At 44.2% G+C, this 22,947-nt stretch overlaps 1 protein-coding gene across 1 annotated transcript in view; it reads left to right on the top strand.

Moving 5' to 3' along the window:
* The window catches only part of FRMPD1 (FERM and PDZ domain containing 1), a 45,589-nt gene that overhangs the window by 17,656 nt on the left and 4,986 nt on the right, over positions 1–22,947 (top strand). Inside the window, exons 4-14 of the mRNA XM_052645302.1 lie at positions 504–549; positions 3,884–3,991; positions 6,968–7,063; positions 13,370–13,495; positions 14,608–14,727; positions 15,299–15,435; positions 16,476–16,602; positions 16,754–16,849; positions 18,575–18,757; positions 19,608–19,755; positions 22,008–22,814. Of these exons, the coding sequence (XP_052501262.1) occupies positions 504–549; positions 3,884–3,991; positions 6,968–7,063; positions 13,370–13,495; positions 14,608–14,727; positions 15,299–15,435; positions 16,476–16,602; positions 16,754–16,849; positions 18,575–18,757; positions 19,608–19,755; positions 22,008–22,814 (1,994 nt within the window). The remainder of the gene's footprint in view (positions 1–503; positions 550–3,883; positions 3,992–6,967; positions 7,064–13,369; positions 13,496–14,607; positions 14,728–15,298; positions 15,436–16,475; positions 16,603–16,753; positions 16,850–18,574; positions 18,758–19,607; positions 19,756–22,007; positions 22,815–22,947) is intronic.

Genomic DNA, 22,947 nt, shown 5'->3' on the forward strand with positions numbered 1-22,947 from the left:
ATTGTGCTCATTACACTGACTTTGTTTGCTTAAATACCATAAACTGATTGGCTTTAATCTGATAAGTGTTATCCACATTCTTTTATTCTGTTTCATGGATATTTAGCCAAGTTTTCTGAAATAGCAACCTAAGTTATCTGTGTTATTGCTGTTTTCTCTTCAAAAATATTTTGGACATAAACCTACCTAGTGGTCATAGCAACTAGATGAGTCTTCCATCATATAGACTAAATGAAGGCTAAGTGACTTCATTTAGTGGCTGTAGGTATGGACAAGATGGTAGAGACAAGTATCTGAAGACTTTCTTAAGGTCACAGTGGCATTTGGGACAACTTAAGTTCTTTCACAGATCACTGCTTTCTCAATGTCCTTCTCAATTTTGCTGAGGCAAGAGAAGCTGCTTTGTCATTCTACCAGTGTCTTTGATGCCCCCAACCCCACACATGCACCGTTATGTATCACCCAGGATGATAACGCCTTTTTTGTTTATTCTTTTTTTTCAGGGAAGCTGAAGATTCTCTTTCAATAACGGTCGTTCGCTGCACATCGGTAAAGCTCTTTCTATGTCTTGTGTGTTAGTTGCGCTCTTCTTGGCCCCAAGACCCTGTACCACCAGCAGAATATCCCTCAGAGAATAAACAGGGAAGGCAAAGGGCATCAGAGAAGCTGTCAGGCAGTCAGTGTTGCTTGAAGACCACATATGTGCTCGTATTATGGAGAACTCATATGTGTGCCCAGGCTTTGAGAACTCATGGGCTAGCAAAGGAGACAGACCTGGGATTATGCAGGCAACAAGGGTACCAAGCTCAGAGTTTCAAGACGAGTCTGAGTGGTGTCACTGTGGAGAGGCCCCGTAGTTTCAGTTTTGAATTTTGTGAAACAGAGATGGGGACAATAACTGCCTTATCTATCTAATGGGTGTTATGAGGACCCAGTGAGGTGTTGGGTGTGAACGTGTTTTGTCAGCCACAAGGCAAGGCACAGAACAAGGCACAGATGATGCACAGGGAAGCAACAGCCATCCTAAACCACCACACATTTAGGAGCCTTTTGTATGTGGTAGAGGGCAAAGGACATAATCGAATTGTAAGAGAAAATTACCAAGGAGGAAAAGTTGACAGAAAATTCTCATTCTGAGAGACTTTAGTACATACTTCTTAGCCCTTGGTCACTAATAGACAAAAAAATACAAATAGGGGCATGGAGAATTTTAATAATGCATTTAATAATCCAATCTAATTGATCCCATATCAGGCTACCCCAAAGCTAAATTTCTCAAATAAGCAACTGTATAAGTGTCTTCTCTAGAATACAATAAAGCACAAATTGATAACTATCAAAAACTTAACACCACCTAGTCATTTGGAATAAAAATGCAATTTCCTAAGTAAAGATGGAATCAAATGGAAAATTAAAAATTATCATTATAGACTAGCTAGAAAATAATTAAAATTTAGAGCTCTATTTCTTAGAACTTATTATATACAGTTGAGCTATACTCAGAGTAAAATTTGTAACCTTAAACAAGAAAAAAGAAAACAGGTCAGGAAAATACTCAGTGCCAGAAGTATAAAGAAAGACTAATAAAATAAGCATAAAGCAGATTAAAGAAAATGATAAAAATTTAAATCTAAATGATGCTTTGGAAAAACAGAAAAATTAGAAATTTGATAAATCCATGGGCTAGTTCTTTACAGGAAAAAGTAAGAAAATTGAAGAACTTGAAGGAAAAGAACTATATGGGCCTTATGTGAAGGAAACTAGAGTAATACTGAAGGAAATAAAATGTTTTATTTAATAAAAGAGGAGATACATGTTATATTCCTTGATAGAAAGACTATTAATACATTGGATTTTCTCATATTAATGTGTATGCTTAAAGCAAATTCAAACTCCCTGTGGGAATTTTATTTGGATTTTGACAATGTATGTCAAGGTGAGACTTATCAAGAAAAAAAAATTTTTTTAAAAGAATAATGAGGATGGCCTTGAGGTACAAGATTTTAAAGCTAATAAAGCTTCACTAATTAAAACAGTATGATATTGATGAAATGTTGGATATATCAATCTAATCAAATAGAAAGTCCAAGAATAGATACTAGTATAAGGGTTTGGTATATGATAAATATGGCATCCCAAATCAATGGGAGAAAAGATGATCATTCAAGAAATTGTCCTGGGACATTTCTTTAGGTATTTGGAAAAAATAAGTCTAATCCCACACCATTTCGTGTTAAAAACTTAAATATAGAAAACAAATCATAGAAATGTCAACAATATGGAAGGGCATCTATTTGGTCATAAGTTGCAGAAGGAATTCCTAAGCACATAGGGAGTGAGAGGAAGTACAGTAGAACAGACAGCTATTTGATTCTGTGCAAAGAAGTTGTTGTCTCTTCTCCTTATTTAACAAGTGTTATCTTTTTTGTTTGTTTCCTAGAAATAGAATAGGAAAAAAACTCACCTAAATAGAACTAGGAAGTTTGCCATAAATATGACAGGCCAAGTGTTTTACACACACATAAGTGGAGATTCTTCTATTCTACATAGAAGACTGTATCTATGGAATAATGTGAAACCAATACATAAAAAGCAGTGTACTGAAAGCTAATTGCTGTAAATAGTCATGCAGGTGTTGAGAGATTCTTTTCATCTGGCTGATTATCATCTCAATGGAGAACATCTGAATTTTAATTAGGTAGTTCTTTTCCTACTCTATTTCCAAGAAATGAAAGCAGAAGGTAGCACTTGTTAAGTAAGGAGAGAGGGAAATAGCATATAGCTGCCTCTTTTTAAAAAATAAAAAGTATAAAGAGAGGAAAATTAGCGTGATCCAGTACCATTCCTGAGATCCTTATGAGGTTCCCCAGAAGAGAGGAGTGTGAATACTGTACTTTGGAGGTCCTGCAGGGAAAGCTGATACCAGCCCAGCTGATGGTCCCCGAGGCCCTGAGAAATGCCCTGAAGATTGTCTAGCCCACTCAGACCTATCACCAGAAGTGATAGGATCATAAGACAAACGATCATATATATTTTACTTCAACAAGAATGCTCATTATTGTCTGAGTGGATTCTTAGAATCCTCAAATGGTTTGAAATTGATTATCCAAGCCAAAGTTGGAATATTAATGACTACTTCTCTAGAACATAGAATTTTATGATCAAAATATATTTTGGTTTAATTGTCTATATCTGTATTTCTATTATTTATTAATATAATAAGCATTACATTATTTTAAATTATTTATTAGAATATGAATGCTAATATTTAATGTCTTATTTAATTTGTGCCAAAAGAAAATCCTACAAGGTAGATATATTGGTAATCTCCCTTTTACAGATGAGGACACTATGACCTCACACACCCCTCACACCCAGAAATCAGTAGAGCTGGGCTTTTTCCAGGTAGTTAGACTCTGGAACCTATGCTTATTAGCATTATGCTGTTTTTACTTCCTGGTCCAACTCCCCTGTTGTGCAGAAAAGAAGACTGAAGGCCAAAGAGGGGAATGTACACACACACACTCACAACTGGTTTTCTTCCATAATAATTTGTGTTTAAGGTGGTTCTCAGAACTGTTGAGTAGCTGAAGTTGGGTTAGAATTCAGGTCTCTCTGTTCACAGGCCAGTTCTCTTTGTCTTCATCATACCACAGCCTTGGGCCAATGTGTTAAAGCTTTAGCTTTTCTCAGACACACAAGACATATTTGGTTGAGATCTCTGAATTTCATGAAAAGAGATCTTTAACTGGATATCATTCTTCTCTGTGGTTTTAATTGAGTTCTCAGCAGCTGCCAGAGCTTTTGCTTTTAAGAAATGAGAGGATGTACATGGCTTTTCTAAAAGTCCTGTTCTAAAGTGCGTCATGTTAATGTTTTGCAGGGAGTCCCCAAGTCCTCCTTCCTGACAGAAGAGAAGCGAGCCAGGCTGAAGACCAACCCCGTGAAGGTGCACTTTGCGGAGGAAGTGCTTGTCAGTGGACACAGCCAGGTGCAGCACTGGTCAGGGGGTGGCAGTGACTGTTCATGAAGCAGGCAAGCTGCCTCCTGGCACTATCTCCTGGAGACGCTGGCATCCACAGCATGGAGGGGACAAAGTGGGAGTGTAGTGGGCTCGCTGGAGGCTCTATGCTCCCTCAGTAAGGTGCCTACAAACCATGGACAGGAGAGACACACTGGGTATGACTGTGTCTTTCTGAGACTCCATTTTTCTGGCTGGAAATTTCAACATGTTCCAGTTATTCGCTTCTCATTCTGAATCTTCTAACTTAGTACTCCCTCTGAAGGTGATACATTGACAGCAGAGATGGTGGCAGGGGTTGCTTTTTAAAAAGACCCTATCATATACTGAATCTCTAATACGTGAATCAAAACATCTTGGGTACATAGTCCTTCATCATCACCATACCCTGCAAGGGAAGGTGTTTTTAACAAAGAAGAAACAGAAGCTTAAAGAGGTTAAGAGAATTAACTTCTGAGATCATACAGCTAGGAAATACAGGAGAACAGGTCTGTGTGACTTTAGTTTTTCTGTTTTCCACTATAATATGCTGTCTAGTCCTTTTTGATTTGGAATACCCAGGATTGATGTGATATGGGGGTTCAGGAGGCAAGACTGACCCTAGAAGAATCTGAAATAAAAAGCTATGTTTGGGTTTTTTTTTTTAATCATTGAGGTATAGTTGATATATAAGTTTCAGGTTTCAGCATTGTGACTAACAATTGTTAAAGGTTATATGTGCATTTATAGTTATAAAATATCAGCTATATTCCATGTCGTATACAATATATCTGTAGCTTATTTATTTTATGTACAATAGTTTGTACCTCTTAATGCCCTACCCCTACCTTGCCCCTCCCCTCTTCCTTCACCCTGTTGGTAACCAGTAGTTTATTCTCTATATCTGTGAGTCTGTCTCTTTTTGTTATATTTACTAGTTTGTTTTACTTTTTAGATTCTACACATAAGTGATATCATACAGTATTATTTTTCTCTGCCTGACTTAAGGAAACCAACACTTCAAATATTCTTAAATTTGCTAGCCATTAAAGAAATGCAAAGGAAAATATTAAGAACTGCCAATTAATAAATTAGCACAAAAAAGGAAAATATAAGCCCTGATACTGAGAAAGTAGCTGCATTCATGTACTACTTGGTGGCTTTGTAAATTGATTTAATCTTTGGGAGTAGAAAAAAAGTTAATGAATGCCATAAAAATGGCCCAAGAATCACATTCTTATTAATTTATTTATATTAAATAATTTAAATGCAAAAATCCATGCATGTAAAGATATCTTTTGCATATATATATTACAAAAATTTTTGAGAAAATGTTAAATGCTTAGGCAGAGAAATGGTTAAAGAAATTCTGATGTTTCAACTCAATAGAATATTTATAAGTCCATTAAAATTATAAACATTAAACTCACATGAAGAAGTATATATGCGTTGAGTAAAAATACACATAGAATTGTGCATAATATATTAGTGCAGTTCTCTGAAAGCTATTTACAGGTATAGATAAAAATTGGAAGAAGCCTTAGAGAAAAGTAAATAGTGTTAGTTATGTGGTGATGTTATGAATGTAGTTTTTTGGATATCACAAGTATCAAGGAAAGCAGTCATACTTGCAAAATCCAAAGATTAAGATTTCTAAATACCTAAAACCAGAGTCAGGAGATGACAGCAGAGTGAAGGGTTTAAAATCCCTCATCCCTGATTGAGTGTGAACTGGCCCTGGGATATGAACATATTCCTTTTCTTCCATAAAAGTATTCTGGCTTTCAAAAAAAAAAAGTTATATAGAGTGATGAATGTGTCTTGCTTAAAAGATACAAATGCCCTTATATTTAGAAGATACAAAATTCTTAACTGAAAAAGATTGTCAGTTTTCTGAAAAAAGGTGATAAGCTTCTAACCTAGGTGGGTTTCCAGAGATGAGAGCTTGGGGGCAGTTGTAGCTCGAATCCTGGAGACTCTAGAATCTCTTACAGTTTCTGGAGGGCACCAGCCACTTCTTTGTCTACAGCTCAACACTCAGAAGTCACTTTTTATGAGAGCCAGCCCTAGGGGTTTCTCCAAACCCAAAGAGAATGATTCCCTTGCCCTGCTCTGCCTCAGGAATTTTGGCTGGCCTGGGGTCACCAAACAGACTAGTCCTGTGCATCTCTCCCTAAAAGCCCTCCAAGAGTGGCAGAACCCCTCAAGGGGTCCCATGAATCCAGAGTGATAGTTGGGGTGAGTAGAGGCCACTTGGTGTGAAGAGCTGACTCACTGGAAAATATCCTGATGCTGGGAAATATTGAGGGCAGGAGGAGAAGGAGGTGACAGGAGATGAGATGGTTGGATGGCATCACCAATTCAATGGACATGAGTTTGAACAAATTCTGGAAGATGGTGAAGGACAGGGTAGCCTGGTATTCTGCAGTCCATGGGGTCGCTGAACAACTGAACAACAAGAGGTAGAAAGCAGCCCTCTGTCCTTTGGTGATGCTTTTCTACAGAGAATGCAGCAGTGAAATGTTGAGGGGACTCTCAGGGAGCTTCCTACCCCCATTTCACCCAAGCCTACAAGGCACAGTGCAAGAATCTCAGAAAGGCCCATTTGGGGCAGTGGGCATGCTTGTCACTTGATTTGCTGTAGGTGGCAACAAGTAGTGACGTGTCAGCAGATGGTATCATGCATCCCTGCGCAATGCCATCAGCATGCCCGTGGCAGGGCTCACTCTTCACCCTCCTCCCTCCTGTCGAACAGTTCTTGTGGCTGGCCCTGGAACAAAGCCTGTATCTGTGTGGCATAGGCCTCATCCCATGCAGAAATCTCTGAATGTCAAGAGTCAGCCTACAATGTGGTGAGGAAGTTGGGGAGAATCCTGCTCTCCACACCAAGGCAGGGCCAGGGAAACAGGCTCTGTCACACCCAGGAACAGGGAGGGACAGTTTTGACACTGCTCTTGTGTCTTCCAGGGTAATTCTCTGCTGTGTATGCCCAACGTGCTCAAGTTGTACCTGGAGAATGGACAGACCAAAGCTTTCAAGTTTGAGGCACACACGACTGTGAAGGTAATTCGGAGAAAACTTGAATCTCTTTCTGGTGAGAATTTGCTGGCTCCCAGGACCCCCAGGCATCTTGCCAGCAGCTGCCTCAGCGATCTCACAATCCCATGGTCTGAGCACCTGGAGTTAGCCAAACACTGTGTCATCTCAGTTCATTGCACAAATACCCAGCAAGCTGGTATTTTAATCACCCTCTTTCAGGGGAGAGAATCAGGGTTCAGAGAGATGAAGTACCCAATACAACTCATTAGCCTTCCCCATTAACTACTGGGATTTCCTGCCTCTTGTATGGGGCTCCACCTGCTTCCCAAAAGGCCAGAGTCACTAAAAAACCCAGGCAAGGTATCAGGGCAGGTCCAGGCCCCTGGGAATTCTGTTCTGGATGGAAGTCAGTTTGAATTAGGTTTAATTATGTTCCCCCAAAGGAGACGCTTTGAGGCAGGTGATACAAAGAGAGGTAGAAAGTGGTCTCTGTCCCCCTAGCTTGCAGTCTAGTTGAGGGTAAATGGACATCCAAGGAGCTCCCAGCAGTCCAGGGCAGGATGAAGGAATGGCTGTAAATAGAGGACCGAGGGGGTGCTTAGCATACAGAGAAGGAGCCCTCTGTCTCATCCCGTCAGGATGTCAGAGAAGGCTTTGCCGAGAAGCTGGACTTGAGCTAGGCTTTGAAGGGTGACTAAGGATTCATCAAGGGCAGGTGGGGACACAGCTGTAGAGGGGTCAGAGGATGTACATCAGGCTGAAGACGTCCCATGAACAAGGCAGAGAGCCAGTAAGACAGGCATCGCCTGGGAGGTAGTAAACCATCCCATGGGACTGGAGCAGAGACCGTTTCCTTGTAGGAGGAGTGGGAGAGGGTGCACACTGGCTGCAGGGATGGTCTTGCATGGCAGGCAGTGGAATTGGGATTTTATCCATAGACGTTAAGGGATAGCACTATAGTTTTTCAACAAGGGAGCAAATAGTGTTAGAAGCAGGCTCCAGGGAAGAAACAAACAAAGGAGTTGTTCAAGCATTAGAAACCATGTAAGAGTCAACACTGAGCCCAGTTCCTCTGTTATTAGAGGAAGAACAGGTTCAGGTGGGTAAGTACACCTAGGTACTGGACAAGATACACACACACACATATTGCACACACACTTGTGTGCACACATGCAAACGTAATGCACACATACCACCAGTGTTCCCTGGCACCTTCCTTTGGCAATTCCTATTGTTGTTCAGTTGCTCAGTCATGTCTGACACTTTGCAACCCCATGGACTGCAGTATGCCAGACTTCCGTGCCCATCGCTAACTCCCAGAGCTTTCTCAAACTCATGTCCATTGCGTCGGTGATGCCATCCAACCATCTCATTCTCTGTCATTCCCTTCTCCTCCTGCCTTCAATCTTTCCCAGCATCAGGGTCTTTTCAAATGAGTCAACTCTTCGCATCAGGTAGCCAAAGTATTGGAGTTTCAGCTTCAGCATCAGTCCTTCTAATGAATATTCAGGACTGATTTCCTTTAGGATGGACTGGTTGGATCTCCTTGGAGTCCAAGGGACTCTCAAGAGTCTTTTCCAACACCACAGTTCAAAAGCATCAGTTCTTTGGCACTCAGCTTTCTTTATGGTCCAACTCTCACACACATACATGACTACATAGCTTTGATTATATGGCCTTTGTCAGCAAAGTAATGTCTGCTTTTTAATATGCTGTCTAGGTTTGTGATAGCTTTTCTTCCAAGGAGCAAGTGTCTTTAAATTTCATGGCTGCAGTCACCATCTGCAGTGATTTTGGAATCCAAGAAAATAATGTCTGTCACTGTTTCCAGTGTTTCCCTATCTATTTGCCATGAAGTGATGGGACTGGATGCCATGATCTTTGTTTTTTGAATGGTGAGTTTTAAGCGAGCTTTTTCACTCTCCTCTTTCACTTTCACCAAGCGGCTCTTTAGTTCCTCTTCAAGTTTCTGCCATAAGGGTGGTGTCATCTGCATATCTGAGGTTGTTGATATTTCTCCCAGCAATCTTGATTCTAGCTTGTGCTTCGTCCAGCCAGGCATTTCTCATGGTGTACTGTGCTTATAAGTTAAATAAGCGAGGTGACAACATACAGCCTTGTCATATTTCTTCCCCAATTTTGAACCAGTTCATTGTTCCATGTGTAGTTCTAACTGTTGCTTCTTGACCTGCATACAGGTTTCATAGGAGGCAGGTAAGGTGGTGTGGTATTCCTATTTCTTGAAGAATTTTCCACAGTTTGTTGTGATCCACACAGTCAAAGGCTTTAGGGTAGTCAATGAAGCAGAAGTAGATGTTTTTCTGGAATTCTTTTGCTTTTTTGATGATCCAATGAATGTTGGCAATTTGATCTCTGGTTCCTTTGCCTTTTCTAAATCCAGCTTGAACATCTGGAATTTCATGGTTCATGTACTGTTGAAGCCTGGCTTGGAGAATTTTGAGCATTACTTTGCTAGCATATGAGATGAATGCAATTGTGTAGTAGTTTGAACATTCTTTGGCATTGCCTTTCTTTGGGATTGGAATGAAAACTGATCTTTTCCAGTCCTGTGGCCACTGCTGAGTTTTCCAAATTTGCTCACATTTTGAGTGCATACTTTATTTTATTATTTTTTTTTTGAGTGCATACTTTAACAGAATCATCTTTTAGGATTTGAAGTAGCTCAGCTGGAAGTCCATCACCTCCACTAGCTTTGTTTGTACTGATACTTCCTAAGGCCACTTGACTTCACATTCCAAGATGTCTGGCTCTAGGTGAGTGATCACACCATCGTGGTTATCTGGGTCATTAAGATCTTTTTTGTATAGTTCTTCTGTGTATTGTTGCCACCTCTTCTGCTTCTGTTAGATCCATACCATTTCTGTCCTTTATTGTGCACATCTTTGCATGAAATGTTCTCTTGATATCTCTAGTTTTCTTGAAAACATCTCTAGTCTTTCCCATTTTATTGTTTTCCTCTGTTTCTTTGCATTGATCACTTAGGCTTTTTTCTCTCTCCTTGCTATTTTTTGGAACTCTGCCTTCAGATGGGTATATCTTTCCTTTTCTCCTTTGCCTTTCACTTCTCTTCTTTTCTCAGCTATTTGGAAGGCCTCCTCAGACAGCCATTTTCTTTTTTGCATTTCTTTTTCTTGTGGATGGTTTTGGCTGCCACCTTCTGTACAAAGTCATGAACCTCCATCTATAGTTCTTCAGGCACTCTGTCTATCAGATCTAATCCCTTGAATCTGTCACTTCCACTGTATAATCATAAGGGATTTGATTTAGGTCATACCTTAATGGCAGTTCCTAGGGCTGCCCCAAATGCCCTATTCCATTCTTACTTCAGCGTGACTGAAGAGAAGCTGGAGAAAGCCTGTCTGGCTCTGGGAAGTTCAAGCCCAGAGGAGGAATCGGAGGGAAGAATGGCTCTGTTCAGTGTCACTCCTTGTCTGGCATTCCCTGGGCACTTCCTTAGTTGCTATCTCACCTAATGCCGCAGTAACCTTGTAAGCTGACAAGTGTTAACCCGCTTTTCAGATGAGAACACCAAGATATCCGAAATGCATCAAAATCAGTGTCTTCCAACTTGGTCTGTTGTCTCTGAACCCTGCACTGGAGCTGACCGTGTTGCCATTCAGCACAGAAGTTGTGCAAATGCATTAGACATGGTTTCTACTTACATCACCTTTGAGCAGAGTGCACCGGAATGGGGGAGTGCCCTGGAAGTGGAGGGAGTCCTCCTTCTGTGGCCAAAAAGGCTTTGAGATGATTTACAATGAAAACACACACCACAGGGGAATAAAGCCAAGGTGACACATGGAGCTGGGGAAATGGGCAAGGACTTAGCTAGTGTAATGCTGGTTAATCTCACTTATCTCTAATAGCCAAATTTTTACAGAGCAAATCTTTTAGCTCTTTGTGACAGAGAAGAGAGGGGGATGTAAGCAAATTGTATGGGTGAAAAAGAGAAAAAACCACTGTCAAGTCATCAGCGACTTCGCTTCCTCACTCCCTTACCAAGAGAAGCAAGAGTTTTCTTACATTAGAAAACCTTGTTTCTCTGTCAAGGAAAGTAATGTGTCCTTTAGTGATACTTTTGTGTGCTAGCAAAGCTGTTAATGATACAGAAATAAACTCCCTAGGGTCACTCTCTTAGGGAGCCCAGAGTCTTGGGGTGGGGCTGAGGTGAGGAGATGGGACCTAGGGTTAACTCATGAAGAAACTATGGCGAATGCAATGTGTTCAGAAGCAGGAAAGTAGGATGTGAAAATGGGGTGCTGCGGGCTCCCAGGAGAGAGAGTTTCCAGCTAGGTAGGAAGGAACGGCCCCCAGGACGTGGTGGCCGTGAGATCAACTTGGAAAGATGGACAGGAATGGGTCAGGAGTGGTGTGTGAAGACAGATTTCTAGTCATGGGGAATGACACCAACAAAGACCCAGTGATGGGAAAGTTTAGCAAGTATATGAGGCTTGCAAGCAAAGTGCAACAGAAGCAGCAGCAAAGGGTAAAGTGGAATAAATGGGTTGGCACCTGATACTTGAGAACCTTTAATGTTAATTGAGGGACCTGGATTTGGGCTAGTGGGCCGTGATGGAGGAGGCACTGAATATTCTTGAGCCAGGGAGAGCATGAGCAATACAAGGCTTAACAAGTTCCTCTAGGTCAAGGGTCAGCAAACACTTTCTGTAAACAGCCAGATAATGAATGTGGTATGTTTTATGGGCCGGGGGCTTCTGTCGTGGTTACTCACCTCTGCCACTGTAGAGAATGGGTGTGGCTGGTTCCCATATGACTATAATTACAAATATAAGCAATGGGCTGGATTTGGTTTCCAATCTCTGCTCTAGATGTAGAGTGGAGATCAGATAGGGTAGCAGGGTGTTCCTTAGGACATGAATCAACAAAGCCAGGACAAATGTGTGTGCTCAAGCCAAATGGAGAAGGGAGAGAGTGGACAGAGCCATGAGAGGGGCTCTCCATCATGGCCAGCACACAGCAGGCATTGAACTAATGTTTTTGAGTTTCGAGGTGATTAAACTTTAGGACCTAGTCGCTGGTTAGTTATGGGGGTGATGGAGAAAGCAGGAAGAGGATTCAGAATGGGGAGCTGTGAGGAGCAGGTAGCACCCGATGGTTTGGCATTTACTAAATCTAAAATTCTAGCAGGACGTGTATGATGAGTCCATGATGACTGTTTATTCATTGAATGGAAGTCTATTGAGCATCACTGAATGCCAAGCTTTGCGGATATAATGGAGTACAAGACAAGCGAGGTTCACATTCTGGGGGAGTCTAGCATCTAGCAGGTAAATGACAATAAGCAGAAAAACAGATGTCAGCAGCTACCAGGCAATGAACACCTGTCATCTGCTAGGTGCTATTCTAAAGGCCATGTATGGGCATAGCCATTTAATGCACACAACAACCCCCGAGAGAGGTGTCACTATTATGACCATTTTAGGGATGAAACCACTGAGGCATGGAGAGAGTTAGCACGTTATCCAGGGAAACAAAGCTAGTGATTAGAAGTCTAGGTCTAGAGCCCATTCACTTCACTGTACTATTACTGAAGAACAGTGCTGTCATCAAAGAAGATGTCATAGTGATGAAGAAAATCAACAGGACCCTGGGACAGAATAACAGGGACAGTTGCATTTAGATACAGAGACCAGAGGTAGCCTTGGGAAGAGTGCAGGAAGAGTGTGCCAGGCAGAGGAAACAGCGTTGTGAATGCCCCAAGGCAGCAAAGACCTCGTGATGCCGAGGGGGCCCTGTAGTGAACGAGGGGAGTGTGGCATGGCAGTTCTGGGGGCCCAGTATTTGCCTGCTAGATGCTAGACTCACCCCATCAGCCCCTCTAAATGGGCATCGTTATCCTCTATTTCACAGGAAGAAACAGGTTCAGAAGCATCAGATTATTTCCCTCAGGGGCAGAGAGGGCAGGTGGTGCGATTATGTCTGGTAAGCAATTGACAGTGCAGACTCCAGAGATAGGATGGATCTGGAGACCATGAAGAGGGGCGTAAGGCCCCAAGGGATAGCTTTAGCCTCCGAAGTAAAGCCAGAGAGGGCGGCCATGCGGGGGGCACTGGAGCCCTGAGGGGAAGGGAGTGGTGGGCACAGGGCCCTGAAGGGGTGATGAGAAGTCCCACGTGTGGCCCATCAAGATTAGCCTCCTGTATTGGCAGTGGACCCAGCCAGCACGGGCCTTTCTCTCCCTGGCAGCACGGAGGAGCAGAGGGGAGGTCAGGGGAGTCCTCCCCGCTCTGTGCCTGAACGTGCGGATTGGCCTGCTCCTCGGTGACCCTTGTGCCTCTGTGCCCGCAGGACATCATCCTCACGGTGAAGGAGAAGCTGTCGATCCGAAGCACAGAGTACTTCGCACTGGTCCTGGAGGAGCAGTACAATGTCTCGCGGCTGCACCTGCTGCATGAGGAGGAGCTCATCCAGCAGGTACCACCTGCCTCTGCTCCCAGTGGGGCGATCTGGGCAGGGTGAGCTGCCTGCCTCGGCCATAGCCTTTGGGTACAGGGTGCAGCGCATCTGCAGGTTTGATGTGCTTTCTTGTGCCCTGACAACACAGAGCTCACTCAGCCTGGTTTGTGAACAAAGTTAGGCAAGCCTCTGTTTTGCAGACAAGGAGAAAGAGGCTTAGAGAGGTAAGGTAATTTACTCAAGGTAACGCAACCGCTAGACCCCATCTTTTGCTTCCAGCTCTGATGAGCTTCCTCTGAACCTCCCACCTTTGAGATGTCAGGGAAGCATCTGTTGCTAGGCCTCAGCCCTTTCTGTGAGACTTGTCCTGAGCAGGACAGGGCTAACACAGTCAGTCGACCTGTACCTCTCAGTCTTTTAGCCATGCAGTGATTTTTTATACCAGCTTTCAAAAGCCAAACACAGGTCAGTTCCATAAATTCTTATTGAGTATGTACTACTATAAAAATAAATAGGTTTTCAGTAATTGGAAAAGGAAAAGGTGCTTTTTTAAGAAGAGGAGCAGCATGAACAAGGCATGAGCTCATGGAAGCCACTCTGAGTGTTCCTCATTGCAGACAAATTCCTACCGTGGACACTCATTTCCTAACATTGCTGCTTACAAACTTAAAAAAAAAAAATCACTTCTGTTCCATTAGCATTGGAGAAAGAAATCAAATTAGACCACTGAAATAGTTGAAGTGAAAAAAAAAGGTGCAGGGTATATTTATTATATATACCCACATAATGTATTGTATACTACTATTTGTGGGAAATAAAGGAATGTACGTTTATAGGAGCATAAATACACATAGACAGTCTCTGGAAGGGTATATAAGAAACCAGATGCAGAGATTTCTTCTGGAAAGGGGAACAGGTTGATGGGATGAGTGGGAAACTGTTCTTTTGAGCTTTTTACATCTTATACCCATGGGAAAGTCAATCAAGGACACAGGTCTGTGCTGACTTGGAAGAACTAAAACTGGAATCTTTAGAGACTATCTTTCAGTGTCTTTTTTTATTTAAGTTGTTTCGTGGAATAACTGAGAAGAAAAACAGAAGATGAACCGTGTCTCCCTTATGCGTTGCAGGTAGTGGAAAGGGAGGAGTCACATGACTACCGCTGCCTCTTCAGGGTTTGTTTTGTCCCCAGGGACCCCCTGGACCTCCTGAAAGAAGACCCTGTGGCCTTTGAATACCTCTATCTGCAGGTGACCTGGTCTGCCCTTCCTAAAATAACAGTGGTTTTTCTCAAAGATGGCACATTGGGTTATTTTGAACATGAGCTCAAGGCAATTAAGCAACTCACTGGTAGGGATTATCTTGGTCTGAGGGAGAGTAGGCCTGATTATCCCTTAGAATTCCATTTTATGTCACTGAGTTGCTATGTTAGGCGATTTGCAATATATTAATGAACTTAAAGCTTAGTCTTCAATGTAGATTTACGTTTTCTAACAGAGGATGAGATGGCTGGATGGCATCACCGACTCGATGGACATGAGTTTGGGTGAACTCCGGGAGTTGGTGATGGACAGGGAGGCCTGGCATGCTGCAATTCATGGGGTCGCAAAGAGTCGGACACGACTGAGCGACTGAACTGAACTGAACTGAACACCATTTAGGATCTTTAGAGTTACGGGTTTTATTGCCAAAAGGGGCAACCAAGGTCACACAGGCAAGAATTGGCAGAGCTAGGTCTCCAAGTTGCCTTTCACCTAAGAGCACTAGGAACCCAATCCATGTGTTCTTGTTTCCCAGTGTCTCTGATTTCATCTCTCCTAGAGCTGCAGCGATGTGCTCCAGGAGCGCTTTGCGGTTGAAATGAAGTGCAGCTCGGCGCTCCGGCTGGCAGCCCTGCACATCCAGGAGCGGATCTACGCATGTGCGCAGCCGCAGAAGATCTCTTTGAAGTACATAGAGTGAGTGGCAGGGGACTTCGGTGTCCCACCAACAGCAGCTGTGTGGCATTTATCACTTGGCTGGCGCTGGGCCAGGATGGCCAGAATCCACACGAAGCTGACACTCACCCACCTCCCCATCTGTCCGTTGTCTTCCCTTCATTTTCCTCTGCACCCTCTCCAACACAGCCTGGCTTCCCCCAGGTCAGAACCCGATGCTCCCTCTGGGGCCCAAGCCAGCTCCAGATGGAATGACACAGAATCCCTTCGTAAATTCCCAGTTCCTGGGAGGATATCTCAGGAAATCAGTTGACAACTTCAGCATCAAGCTCTTCTGAGAGCAGGAATTCCCTGGAAGTTCATTTGTGGTGAACGAAATCCTGTTGTATTACATTCCTATTAGAGCAGTTTCAAGTCCTGAGGCTCTGACATCTCCAGATTCTTAGCTTAAAATGTCACTTTGCTCTGGGTGGTATCACCCAGATTTACTCATCTCCTCACCAAATCTCAGCTCTGTCTTGCCTGCTGATGAATTCTATTAAAAATTTTTTTTAAAAATCCTTGGCTAAAAAAATAAATAAATAAAAATAAAAATCCTTGGCTTTACCCCTAATATCTTAGGTTAAATCTCTAGAGAGTGGGACCTGAGAATCTGTATTTTTAACTAGTTTGTTGGGTGGGGTGGTGGGGGATTAGGCTGGCATCATCCTCAAGCATGGCCTCAGGGATTCACATGTTCTGTGTGTTGCCCTATGAGACTGTGCTGAACATGTGTAAGGAGTAATGGGCTCCTTGAATGATCATGGGGTTTAATTCCAGAATGGCTCACTTTTGTGGAGTGTGTGTGTGTTTGTATAAATAGATATCACACATATACAGTATTCATATATATATATTTACATATACTCCTCAAGACCAGCCAGACATCTTCTGCTAAGAAAGAAGCTCATAATTACAGTGTTCTTGGAACAATAACTACTGAATCAAATATAATTACGTTCTTCATTAGAGTCAAGTTCGCTGTAGACATGAGCCTCCTTGTCTCCAATGTCTCATGGCAGGAAGGATTGGGGAATCGAGAACTTTATATCTCCAACTTTACTACGAAACATGAAAGGAAAAGACATCAAGAAAGCCATCAGCTTCCACATGAAGAGGAACCAGAACTTGCTGGAACCCAGACAGAAGGTAATTTAGCCACAGCCCTTGCCAACCACATGCTGACTGTTGTGAAACCTCAGGGGGAGAATTTTCAACATCGCCTGCATTTTAGGCAAATGAATAGCTCTGACTTCAACAGTCTTTTTTTGTTTTCTTTTTTTTTTCACTCTTATTTAAGCAACTTATTTCTGCTGCCCAGCTACGTTTAAATTACCTACAGATCCTTGGGGAACTCAAGACGTACGGTGGGAAAATCTTTAATGCTACTTTAATGGTATGTATTAAAGAACTTTTTATAAGGGATGCAAGAGAGCCTCTGAACATCAATGTATCTTTTAGTCTAAAATTCCTGAGGACTGTCATGGACTAGAATTTGTTTGGGAAAGTGAACATTATGACGTCAAGGAGCGTCTGTCATGCCATTGCTTGACACCAGCCCTCTGACAGATGCTGGGGGAGGCAGAGCTGAATGAGACACGGTTCCCATCCTCAAATGATGCAACGAGGCACCAAACAGGGCAGAGCAAAGCCATGAGAGGCACAGGACCATTACTGGAAAGTCAAATCAGAGACCACTGCTGCCAGCTTCAGGTTGAATGGGGGAGGAGAAGGGATTAAGGAAAGGCAAGAAGATTGCATTTTGCCAGATTTCAGAGGAAAGGCATTCTGAGGCATTCCAGTTTACCCTGGAATTTTGGGTATATGAAGTTGAAGAGGAAAAAAGGGAAATCATGAAGAAAAGATAAGAATGTTAGACTGGAGGCTGGGGCCCTGATTATTCAGAAGGGAAGAAGTGAGGAGTGGACCTGAGAAGGGAAAACAAGAAAAAGAGTCCTCTGCTGTGGACTTATCCATTCCTCCCTTGGTCTGCTTTTTGGCGCCTAGGCCTGGAGCTCTGTGCTCTGCTGCAGTCAGAGATGTGGGATGTGGCTTAAGGGAATTCTGCCCCCACCAATCAGCCCTAGAACTCTCAAGCACAAAGCCAGACAATTTACCAATTAGAGATTAAAAAAAATAATAATAGCAAAGCTCCTTTCAGTGGATTTGGTGTGCTTCTTAGTCATTTACAGTGATGGGTTCATCTAATTAGGCTGCTGACCTAACAGTGTAGATGGAAAAAGAGAATCGGTGTTTTGAAAGAAAGGAAGAGTATCTTGATTGTTTGGGGAAGAGAAAAATTGGTCGAGTCTTTGTACAAGTAGTGGACTAAATGGCGGAGGAGCCACTAGATCACAGAAAGGAAACTTGAAGGTACAAGAAAAACTACCCACTTTTTCCTAGGGCTAATCCTGCCCTCTGCCAGCTGTCTGGTTCCTGTCTCCAACTCCTCTTTACCTTTCATGTGTAAGGAAAGACCTGGGAGTGGGAGAAGAAACCAATTTCACTGAACTGGCTCAGGGTGCTTGCTGGTCACTGGAGGTACAGACGTAGACATATACAGACTCTGTTGTCAGGGACCTTAACGGAATATGCAACTCAAATACAAATAATAACAGTAGGAAGTCTGAGCTTAGAAGTCCTAGAAATTCTAGTCCTAGACAGTCCCGTGCTGTCCAAGAAGGACAGAGGACGTGATGTGGAGTCAACATAGAAAACGACTGTTCTGGTTTGAGGAGCAAATCAGGTGGCGTTTTCAATGGGCAGTAGGTTTTGATGGAATGTTCTAAAAAAGGGTGGGTTTTCAATAGGTAATGATAACAAGGGATCCCAAGTGGAGGGCACAATGTGAATTTAGGCACATAGGTGTGCAAGTATATGGTTGGGTTTATGGAATGGGTAAAAGTCCCGTGGTTTGATCCTCTATTTTGAAGAGTATTATGGGAGATAAATTTATACTGAGTTTATCTGTAGATGGGGCCCAGGTTAGGCTGTCACCTAATTTGGTCATCTAGAGGAGTGGTGGTGAGGAGTTTGCAGAGAAAGGTATCATGTCCTACGTGTATAATGTATTTTCCCTAGCTTGTGAATGGAAACTAATTCCCCTTCCTGCCCTCTGCAGTTACAGGACAGAGAATCCTACATTGCCCTTCTGGTTGGAGCCAAGTATGGCATTAGCCAAATTATCAATAGCAAACTCAACATCATGTCCACGTTGGCAGAGTTTGCCAATATCAGCCGTGTAGAGCTGACAGAGGAGTCTGAGAAAGTGAGCATGGTCAAAGTGTATCTTCAGGATGTCAAGGTAATGCATGGGGAAGAAATTTTGAATCCAGCTTCTGGAATCTGGGCCTAAATTACTCGACGGTAGTTTATGTGAGTTTGGATATTAACAGAGTCTCATGTCCAACATTTTCCTAAGAGATGGAATTGTCCATCCTATCCATCAAAGGGAAAGTAATGAACAGGGTACATTCTCCCGGGCAAGTCCAAGGATTTTTTCCTATAAACTGAGCTTGACCGTGTACTTTCCTGACAGGTTCAGCAACCTAGATGGGACCACCAGAGGGTATTATCACACACATTAGACCAGAATGGCTGCCCAAGATTTTGGGTGGCAGCAATCAAAATAGATCAGTGGCATAGGGTACTTCCTGTACCTCTCTGGAAGGTCCTACGTTTATCCTGCTTCCTTTGACTTAATCCCAACATGATCAGGACTGGTGCTTCATTCTTCTTATCCTCTTCTCCTTCCTTCTCTACTCGATCCTGCTCCTTTTCTCTTCTAGGTCAGGTCTTGAAGAGGCCCCATAGCATGAATGAGCAGGGTGGGGTGGTTGGGCTGGGGGGCTGGGGTTGGGATCGAAGGACAGGAGACTCTGTGGAGACTGGATGGGAGGAACCCACTGCATGTGTGAGTGCTCGTGTGGCTGTGTGGGTGCATACTCATTTCAAATCTTGTAGGTGAGGACAGATACATTGTTGGGACACCAGGGGGCCTGTCTATGGACCATGGCTGGATTTACCTGAAATCTCTCACGGGCCCCACATGGCCTGATTGCCCTTTCTATCGCTTGCTGCCAGCCTTCAGACGTTGTATCCCTTGTTGCCAGCCTTAGCCCTTTATATGCTTAAGAGCCTCTTTACCTTCAAAGGTTCTGACTTTGCTGCTGGAATCCAACAGTGCAAAAGACCTAGCCTGCCTGATTGCTGGGTACTACAGGCTGTTTGTCGACCCAGTGACCTCCATTTTCCTCTGGCCTGGAAACAAACAGCAGGTGCACCGAGTGTCTGCTGAAGAAGGTGAGGTGCTGAGGCTTGGACCCAGTAAGGACAGGCCCACTTCACTGCCTTGTAGGTCAAGGCAGCCTAAAAGGGGATGGTGCATGGAGTGGAGCTGAGGCTTCCACTCAAGGGGATGAGAGCTGTTTCTCCATTCATTTCTTGGTAAACAGCTGATCTTTCCAAAATCCTAAATAGAGAGGATTTCTTTGTACCTGAGAGTCCCATAAAGCCAAGGAAGGCTGTGGAAGGTGTCTGATTCCCTGTGAATGTGAACGTGAACGTGAAGTCGCTCAGTCGTATCTGACTCTTTGCGACCCCATGGACTGTAGCTTACCAGGCTCCTCTGTTCATGGGATTTTCCAGGCAACAGTACTGGAGTGGATTGCCATTTCCTTCTCCAAGGAAGGAAACGTTGATTCCCTGTAGTATTACCTAAAATAATCTCCAAGATCCACAGTATTTTATCTTTGACAGTAAAACAAGATGTCACTTATTTGTTTAGAAAGAATAGCTGACCTAGCTTCTCATCTCATGCCTCTTTTGCTTCTCTTGAATTATAATAAAAATTATCTGCCTTACATGTTTATACAAACAGGGTACGTGGAGATAGAAGATAAAAATCATATGACAAAAGGAATGAAGTAGGGGAGGCCAGATTAGGTGAACATTTTCCCAGTTTCCTCCAGGCTTTTGCTTCCGCACTGTTGATGCAGCATTCTTCCCAGTGGTTTGCTGATAAATGTTTAACAACTGTCTCTGCAGGGGAAGAAACAAAATGAAACAGAACCCTGATTTGAAGCAATTGCCTAAACATTGGCAATGGCAGAAACATTCCCACCGTGTCAGCTATACTTTCTAAACAAATAAGTGACATCTTGTCTTACTGTCAAAGATAAAATTTCAAGCCCCTAACATGCTGTCACTGAACGTGGAGGTGGGGAGAGGCGCTCAGTAGCGCACCATTGTATGGCATTTCCTCCATGTGGATAAGACAGACATAAGTAATCTCAGAGACTGGCTGATAGGAAACTAAGAATTCCGAAATGAAGAGTTTCCTGCATTTGTTCCCTTTAACACAGCTTATTAACAGGGAACGATGCCTCTGAGACAGCACCCCACGGAGCCATGCTGTTGTGGAGGCCTGATGGGGTGGTCACAGGAGCCCTACTTCAACCTGTTTGTAATAGGTTATGACGAACATGGTAAAGTTACCCAGGCAAAGAGGGGAGGAGTGATCCTTTGAAGCAGAGGGACACAATGGAGGCGTGAAGGCTGAAAAGCTCTCTGTAGTAGCTAGAGCATGGGGAAGGCTGCAGTGAGCGACCAGGCTGCTGAGGAAGTGGGGGTGCTGCACTGGGAGGGGGTGACCAGGCTGCTCAGGGTCACCCTGTGAGAGCCCCCAACCTCAGTAGGAGAGCTTAGGTTCTTCCCTGTAGGCAAGAGGAACCATCAGAGGTTTAAATACAATGTGATGGGATCAGAGAGAAGTGGGTTTGTTTATTTGTTTGGGTGTTTGTTTGTTTGTTTTTGGCTGTGGTGTGTGGCATGCAGTGTCTTAGTTCCCTGACCAGGGTGCCTCCTGCAGTGGAAGCGTGGAGCGGTAACCACTGGACCACCAGGGAAGTCCCCAGAGAGAAGCTGAAAACAGATTGCACCTGGAGGTTTATGGTGCATGAGCAATTTGAGACCTGGCTCAATGCCCCCCAACCCTCTCACCATGAATCCTTCCAAGTACCAGCAGTGGGTCACTTTACACTTTTCTAAAAGCCCTGTAGCACCAGTGGGTCGCTAGGCCAGGCTTCAGAATGATGCCAGCCTAGCAGCCTCAGGACCCCCATAAAGTTGGTAAAAATACAGATTCTCAGACTCCATTCCCTAGCTATTAGACTCAATACATCAGGGTGAGGTCCAAGGATATGTTGTTGTTGTTGTTTTAATATGATTCCCTGTCTGATTTTGATACCCAGTCAGGACAGAGCTGAGATTTTTAGGAGGGGAATAGCAAACCACCTAAATACCCAGCTGTTTCCATAAACAGATAGATCTCCTTGGAGGTAGCTCAGATAGATGTGGGGAAGGAGACTTGACACTTGTGTGGAGAAAGTGGAAATTTGGAGTCCCGTGTCAGTCAGCGTAGCATGGTCCAGGCCTGTCACCCTGCTGGACCTCTGTTCTCTCATCTGAAAAATAAGAGGGCAGGCAAGGTGGAGGCGGGTGGATACGCGAGCATCTGCCAGTCCCCTAACCCTGTTGCATAACTCTTGTGTCAGGCTACGAGTCCAGGGCCTGCAGTGACTCCGAGGAGTCATCTGAAGTGGACTGCGTGCCGGAGTCCCTCTCTGACAGATGCCTGCCAAAGCTGGGCCCCTGCAGACCACTTACAGAAGAAGAGCAGCCTCCTGGGGACAGCTCCATGCCGGCAGAGGCTGGGAAAGGCCCAAGCACTTGCGGGGCCAGCAGCACAACAGACAGTGCCGAATCCGAGGCATCCGACTCGGCCAAAACCGAGAGCCGAGGCTGCAGGACCAGCGGCTCCAGTGAGTCCATGGACGCCCTGGAAGAGGATGACCTGGATGCCTGCTCCTCCAGCAGGTCCAGCTTCTTCCACCTGGGCTTGCCTGGCTTCCCGAAGAGTCTTGATTCAGACTGCCAGGAGGAGAGAAGCAGGGTTGAAACCAGTGGCTTCCTCTGTCTCCTGGACCTGGCCCAGAGAGCCAACGCTCGGAGCCAGAAGACAGAGTTTTCTGAGGGTCCAGCTCCTGAGGCCTTCAGCTGGGGGCCGGAGCTGAATGCACTCAGGCTGGACCCCAGGCTATACGAGGGCAGCTGGATAGACTACTACAGCCTGTGTGCCAGCGTCTCCCCCGCCAGCCACCTGAGCGACAGCTCTGATATCACGGCTACCCGGCAGGGTGGGGGCATGGCAGCCCTGGGCCAGCAGGGAGGGTCTGAGGCCCCATCCAGCTCCGTGCTGCAAGCCCTGACCCCAGGCCTGCCACTGGCCTTGGAGGATGGCAGTTCCGACGAGGAATACTATGACGCAGCTGACAAGTTCACACCCCCAGGTGCCCTCTCAGGTGAGCCCTCCCTGGCAGGTCTGTGGATTGTGCAGGCAGCTCCTCAGTCCCCAGGGAGGGCAGTGTGCAAGCCTGAGGGGAAAACATTTGGGTAAAGCATGGGTGCTCATTCTCTTTTGAGGTGGGCTCCCTG

Source organism: Budorcas taxicolor, chromosome 8 (assembly GCF_023091745.1).
Source record: "Budorcas taxicolor isolate Tak-1 chromosome 8, Takin1.1, whole genome shotgun sequence".
In the NCBI taxonomy this organism is placed as follows: Eukaryota; Metazoa; Chordata; class Mammalia; order Artiodactyla; family Bovidae; genus Budorcas; species Budorcas taxicolor.